We start from the raw sequence: 7,496 nt of genomic DNA, 5'->3' as shown, positions 1-7,496 counted from the left end.
AAAAGTACAGAAACAAACTCACAGCTTCATACAGAAAAATCTTAGTAGTATATTCACCACCACGATCAGTGAAAACACTAGACCCTTCCAAAGCTGAAGGGATAAGTCCTTGGCATGCCTTCTTGTAGGAACGTTCATGAATAAAGGTCTGAAAACCCTAGGCAGTAATAATCTTGGAATAACTATAGTCCCAAATGTTTCATGAAAGTCCTGTCAAAGGCTTCTACAGTCAAAAAAAAAAAAAAAAAAAAAGCATTATAACATGTGCTAAAAGAAAAAAAAAAGCAGTCCTCACCTTTTTGCATCTTAAACTAGGAGCATCTGGTTGGCGAAGGTGCCTCTATTCTACTCCGCTAGCAACGTTAGCATCTCTCTCTCTGGAAGTCCTGTGAACCGCTAATAAAACCAGACCGCTGCGCTGCCAAGGGAAGTGCCTATGGCAACACTGGGCTGACTGCTTAGCCACTTACTTTCTTTATTTTATGGCTCAGGGTTTGCCAGTCTCTGTTTTTTCATTTCTGTTACGGACCCAGAGACTTGGAGTGACTTCAGGATGAGGGATATTCTGGGGAATTTTTATTTGAGCTGCTTTCCATAGCTCTGTGATTTTTCCTAAATCCCCATTCCACAGCACAGGCCTGGTCCATGGACTCATTAATTCCTGAGCCAGCCTGAGCCAGCATCTTAATGGAGGAGCAGGTCTGACCACAGAACATGATTACCTATCCCGGTTTATTTTCTCTCATGCCTACCCTTCTGGTATCCTTTTATTTCTGTTTCAGTACCCATTCCCCTCTGCTGGAGATCAGTGATGTTAAATGGGAATATAGCCACAAACACACTATTGGGAACTGCAGCTGTCATTTCTGTAGCGATGGGCCTCATAGGTAATGATGCTCCCATAACATTGAATCATAGTTTGTGGAAAACTACTTGCGAGGGTTACACAATGATGAAGCTGTCTAGCACGATTTGCAGAGCGCGTTATCCTCACTAAGGGATTAGAGCTGGCCATTTAAAATTTTCTAGCAGCCACATTCAAAAGTAAACAGGGGCGGGTGACATTATTCCATCAGTGTGTTTAAAACACTTCCCTTTCAACATGCAATCAATACAGATCCTTATTCTTGCCATGCCATCTTTGAAATCCTTTGTGCCTTTTACGCATGATGGGCATCTTACGTCACAGTTTGAGTGCTCAGTCGTCACATAAGCTAGTGAATTTGTCCATGGCCAGCTCAGTTCTAAGGATTTTAAGAAACAGCATACTCAAAGGAGCTCTGGACACTAAACTTTCATGGAAAGAGCACACAGTTTAATGAGTTATTCTATTCCATGCTGGCCCCATTTTCAATGGTGAGCCCAGTCTGCAGACAAACTATAGATTCTCTTTAAAGCTCGTTATCTTTACAAAGTTTTATTTTGTAGGTTGCCCCTCTCTGGCTTTTCCCTTGGGTCCTCCAATGAAAAAGCTACATGTAGATATCTACTATGGAGAATGTGTTCGCAGAACATGGCAGAGCCAAGTGCTTCCAGGTGAGAGAAGACCACGACCAGGCGAATGACTGAAGCAGGTACGTAGAGATATTAACCTCTTAAGTGAAGACACTTACTTGATATTACATTGATTCCACACATTGGAAACATGATGACCAAATAACTCACTACACCAAGCATGTAACTAATCTTCTAGATTAGAAGAAACCGTGTGTAGACCAGTCTGTGGGAACAGAAATGGGGGAAGCACAGAGGAAATCACTTTGTCTTTCCAAACACTATTTAAATAAAATCTTTCTATGTTGACATTTTGGGTTGAGGGGCTTAAAATGGTTTTGTTCTTTTAAGGCAGAGCCTCAGTATGCAGCCAGGTTAGACACAAACTCAACGTCCTCTCGCCTTAGCTTCTGAAGTGTGGGAATTACCCTGCGTTCCTCAGTTTCCCTCTATGGTTTTGAATTCTCTGCTTGTTGCAACCCTACCACTGTCCACCAGTTTGCTTCCTGTTGGAGGTAATGTATCATGTGCTTAATTAAAATTCCTGATGTTATTAAATCAAGCTTTCATTACAATGTAAAAAAAATGTGTTCTTTCTTTATCATTTAGAAGGAAAGTGCTGAGCAGGCCAATGAATGCCAGTGCATGCCAATGCATGCCAATGCATGCCCAGCAAGATGGTTTACCTCACTGAGTTCCAATTAAAATGGACTATTTGAATCCATATGGTTTGAATATGGCTTGTGGGCTAGTCTGAGAACTGAATTGTTTACATTTTTTTTTAAATGATGAATGCCTTTCCACATTCAAGAAACAGACAAGAGCCATGTCCTGGCACCTCCTACCCAGGTGCACTTATGCCCATGGAGGGGCAGGCAATGGTAGAGTCTGTGGAGCAGACACTGGCACCGCTGCAAACATTGGCTTTTGTTCTCAGGTGTCTTAGTCAGGGTTTCTATTCCTGCACAAACATCATGACCAACAAGTTGGGAAGGAAAGGATTTATCCAGCTTATGCTTCCACATTGCTGTTCGTCAGCAAAGGAAGTCAGGACTGGAACTCAAGCAGGTCAGGAAGCAGGAGCTGATGCAGAGGCCATGGAGGGATGTTTCTTACTGGCTTGCTTACCTTAGCTTGCTCAGCTTGTTTTCTTATAGAACCCAAGACTACCAGCCCAGCATTGGCACCACCCACAATGGGCCCTCCCCGCTTGATTACTAATTGAGAAAATGCCTTACAGCTGGATCTCATGGAAGCATTTCCTTCAGGGAGGCTCCTTTCTCTGTGATAACTCCAGCTTGTGTCAAGTTGACACACAAAGCCAGCCAGTATACCAGGAGACTATGGTGTCTCTAAAGAAGGCCAGAGAAGGTGGTAAGGTCTTTCTGCTGAGAGGTACTTGAGCCATCAGTTACTTTGATCTGCCTGTGATGAGCCGTTTACATTGTTGCAAAAGCAACTAGTTCAAAGTGGAGGTTTATGTTACAAAACTAATGCTGTTAGGAATGTGAACAAGGATTTAGAGGCTCCTCCTGGCCCAGTCTCAGCCCCAGATAGCAACATACAATAGGTTCCTTGGACTCCACACGTAATCAGGATCTTTCTTAGGCTCAGGTCTATACAGGAGATGTTCCTGGCTAACAGCATCTTGAACTGCAAGGCCACTCTATGCCAAGTGACATGCCTTTGGAGACAGAACTTGGTAGACTGTCATCTGTGGCTAGGCACCACGGGCCTTGGTGAACTTTCTTGACAGTTCTTCCATGACTGCCTCATTTGTAAAGTGACAGTGATAGGGCTAGTTCCTAACACTGACCTGAAAGATATGTACGTGTGTGAATATATATATTATACATGTACATATTATATATACAATGCATTCATGTTTAAAAGACTGGGCACACTAAGTCCCCAACATACTGCATCAGTGTCACAAATATATTAGATTATCCCTGTGCTCATCTCCCTGCGTATTGGGTTACACATACTTCTGGGGACAGTAGAACCCGGAGCTTCCAGGCTGCTTGAATTTACTTCAGGTAAGAGACTGTGTTCCTGCCTCAGAACAGCCTCCATATGAAAATATTACCCTACCATCATTTCTCAGCATGCAAATATCCAATTAATGCCATTGTGCTGTGTTAAAACCAAATCCATTTCCGCATGCACAGCCGTTCATCTTTAGCAAAGAGCAAAAGTAAAGGTCCAACAAATAATTGCTTTAAGATAAACCGTGTGGTTTATCATTTGTAAATGTTGGATTCACACAAGTGTTTTATATACCTGTATACCGGGAGGTCATGGAAGAAGTTTTGGGGTGAAAACATTTAAGAAACTCTGCTTCGGAACACGGTGGGAACCTTGACTTTGGGCAGCTCTTGAGGTATATGGAGTGTGGAGCAGGTGGGAGTTGAAAGGGATTGCTGTGGGCACAGACATTGATAGCCTGGTATCTTGGACATCTGAGCTATCTGGGTCACAAAGGCTAGCAAAGCAAATTTGAGTAATTCCTGTAGTGAACTGTCTGTACTGGGTGAGCTGACTTGCTTAGGAGTCTGCACTGAGCTAGGGGAATTCATTATACAGTGGGAAAGTAAAATGCCCTCCTTGCCAGGGCACTACTTGCTCTGATTGTATTTGGGGCATGAACCCAAGTCCATTTGGGTTCTGCAACCCAAAACACTTTGACAAATCTTAAATAGCATTTGGTAGTCAGGAGAGAGGTGGCCATGTTTTCACTTTTTACTGACTTTAAAAAGCTTTCTAAGACCTCTGGCATGTCTAAATAGTCTCCTGACATTGCTCCCAAGGTCTTCCAAATTGACAATTAAGTTAACTATCTGCAAAGCTGCAGTCATGTAACTGATTTTTTTTTTTTTGAGACAGGCTTATCTGAAACTCACTATGTACCCCAGGCTGGCCTAAAACTCATAAACTTCCTCAAAAGAAAATGTTCTAGTTACCATCATGTTTATTTAAACATTTCTCACTCTATATGTCCCCTCTTCCAAGATAAAAAGGAAAACTTCTTGTTTTATCTTTCTTAGTATTTAACAGGGGGAAACAAATCCACACAGAGAGAAATATCATGGCTATATATCCCTGAAGCGAATGATTTTGTTTTCTCCAACAGGGTAAATTTTCACCACTGTCTCACAAACAGTGAACACTACACACTCTCTCCTCTCCTTTCTGCAGGGGCTGCTCAGTGAGGACGTGCACCCCACTCACAGATGAAGGGACAAAGAACTCATCTGTGGCCATAGAAGCCTGGAGGATCCCAGGGAATTGTGTAAGCCCCAAGAGGATGGTGGCTGCCCCTCGATGTTAAAACCCCACTTGTTAGACACGCTTCCGCATTTTTCTGATGTGTTAGGTGTGGTCAGGTCAGATCCTGAACCTTCAGTCCTTGCTGGCTTTAAAGTGCTTTTGACCCAACTTACAGGAGAATAAAACAAAACACGGAGCTAAAAATAATCATGCAAACAGTGCGCTAGAGACTTAAAGGAGAAGCAGTTTCACTTCCTTTTGTTCCTGCCTCTGCCAACTGAAGTCTGCAGCTATGCACTCTACAGGAGACAAGTCAGTCCCCGTTGCACAGGGTATGCGGATTGATGCTGTGATAGCCAGGGTCTACATGGTTTTACTGCAAAGATAAAAAAAAAAAAAAGATTAGGGGATGCCTAGAAACCTGTAGACACTCCACAAACGAGGGAAATTCAATATACTCCTTAATGTTTACAAGAAAGAGATAAAGCAGCTAGGCGTGCTAGTGCAGGCCTGTAAATTGTTTTCAGGATCACTTACCTGTGTAGTTATTTGGTTCTATCATTTAAAATACTAGGAAAGATACAAATATTAATTCCAGCTTTGGGAGAGGCTGAGGCAGTAGGATTGTGAGTTTGGGGGCATATATTGTGAATTCTTATTTTAAAATAAAACAAGAACAATAACAAATGAACAAAATCCAAGGCCAACCCAATAAAAACTTCAGCCTAAATTAAAGATGAACTAAACATGACCACGAGGAGTGACTGGAATACATACTTTGGTGTTTTCCCTGAGAGCAGTTTGCCCAGGAAGCTCTGAAGAGGATGTAACTTGTAACAACGGAGAACATTCCCCACATAGACAGAAACCACCACCAGTAGAGCGTTATTGTGAAGTACAAAGGGTCAACCCACATCTGCAGCAAGGTCACCAGTTATCAGAGAAATAAACACAGTCTCCCTCAGTGATGGGGACCTCAAATGGCGCCCCAGTTTGCTGTATGATGCTGAACTAGATAGACTTCAGTCCTGGGACCTCCATCACTCACTAAACGCTTCACACACACTCTTTCTGGTGGAGAGCAACCACACCATCATGTCTATTCCATAACAATGGCTTACCTACCAGCTGTGAGTTAATTCTACAGATTAGAAAATTGGTAGTTGTCTGAAAGATCACATGGGGATACTCCAGAACGCCCAAGCCTGGTCCTTATACCTGACTGCTTCAGAGGAAGCCGTGTAGGGCCCCAGTAGTGAAGGGCATTGGACAGACAAGTATCACTATAATTGTGAAACTGGGAGCATTGATGTCTGGGCTGTCTCCCTATCCTGCAGGGTGACATAGATTTCAAACATAACCCAGAGAAGAAAGCACTCTGAAAATCACACTGTGTTCCACGGAGCCCAGGGGCTGCTGTTACTAACACATGCCCCCATGACAGGCCTTAGAGAATCATCAGTCAGTGAATCAGCAGCTTCTGGGATGCCTACCTGGGTAACAGTGAGTTTTACCACTCAGCTCTCGTGCCTCTATCATGTCCTCTCCTGTTCCCCTTTCTCTTTCTCCTCTACGGCTACTTGTGCCCCTTTCCAGAGAGCATGGTGTAGGGACCTCACTCTTTCCTTGTTCTCTGTGGCTGTCCCACTGACCAGAGTCCAAGTGGCCTCCAGGAGATACATTTAATCTGGCTGGGCCCAACCCACACTACTGGGGTTCCGGACAGACTGAGCTGATGGGCTGTAAGTCAATGGCTGTTAGGGTTATTTTTTCAACAGTTGTACTTTAAGAGCAGACCTATCAGCAAGCTGCTACTCTTCCTTCCTTCCTTCCTTCCTTCCTTCCTTCCTTCCTTCCTTCCTTCCTTCCTTCCTTCCTCCCTCCCTCCCTCTCTCTTCCTTCCTCCTTCCCTTCCTTCCTTTTTAAAGATTCATTAATTTTCATTTTTTTTATTTATTCACTTTACATCCTGTTCACTGCCCTCCTCCCCAGACACCTTCCCAGAGTCCTTTCCTCAATCTCCACCTCCCCTGGGAGCCCCCTCCCCCGGAACATCAAGTCTCTGTAAGGCTAGGTGCATCTTCTCTCACTGAGGCCAGACAAGGCAGCCCAGCTAGAAGATCATATCCCATGGACAGGCAGCAACTTCAGGGATAGCTGCTGTTCCAGTTGTTCAGGACCCACATGAAGACCAAGCTGCGTATCTGCTACATATGTATGGAGAGGACTAGGTCCAGCCTGTGTATGCTGTTTGGCTGGTGGTTCAGTCTCTGAGACCCCAAAGGTCCATGTTGACTCTGCCGGTCTTCCTGGAGTTCTTTTCCCCTTCAGGGCCCGAAATCCTTTCCCCCACTCTTCCATAAGAGGAGTCCCCAAGCTCCATCCACTGTGTGGCTGTGGGTGTCTGCATCTGTCTGACTCAGCTGATAGATGAAGCCTCTCAGAGGACAGCCATCCTAGACTCCTGTCTACACATATAACAGATTATCATTAATAGTCTCCCATGGGATGGGTCTCAAGTTGGGCTGGGTGTAGAAAACAGACTTAGGAACATAATACCTGTCTTAGTTAGGGTTTTACTGCTGTGAACAGACACCATGACCAAGGCAAGTCTTATAAAAAGCAACATTTAATTAGGGCTGGCTTACAGGTTCAGAGGTTCAGTCCATTATCATCAAGGTGGGAGCATGGTAGTATCCAGGCAGGCATGGCACAGGAGGAGCTAAGAGATC

At 44.1% G+C, this 7,496-nt stretch overlaps 1 protein-coding gene across 1 annotated transcript in view; it reads right to left on the bottom strand.

Moving 5' to 3' along the window:
* Positions 1 to 942: 942 nt before the first annotated feature.
* Rnf175 (ring finger protein 175) overlaps positions 943 to 7,496 on the bottom strand; it is a 23,295-nt gene continuing 16,741 nt past the window's right edge. Inside the window, 4 exon segments of the mRNA XM_029475536.1 lie at positions 943 to 962; positions 1,614 to 1,720; positions 5,542 to 5,570; positions 5,573 to 5,698. Coding sequence (XP_029331396.1) covers positions 943 to 962; positions 1,614 to 1,720; positions 5,542 to 5,570; positions 5,573 to 5,698 — 282 coding nt within the window.

Source organism: Mus caroli, chromosome 3 (genome assembly GCF_900094665.2).
Source record: "Mus caroli chromosome 3, CAROLI_EIJ_v1.1, whole genome shotgun sequence".
NCBI classification, from domain to species: domain Eukaryota; kingdom Metazoa; phylum Chordata; class Mammalia; order Rodentia; family Muridae; genus Mus; species Mus caroli.
The sequence above is the reverse complement of the archived record's forward strand: the minus strand, read 5'-3'. Positions and strand labels throughout refer to the sequence as shown.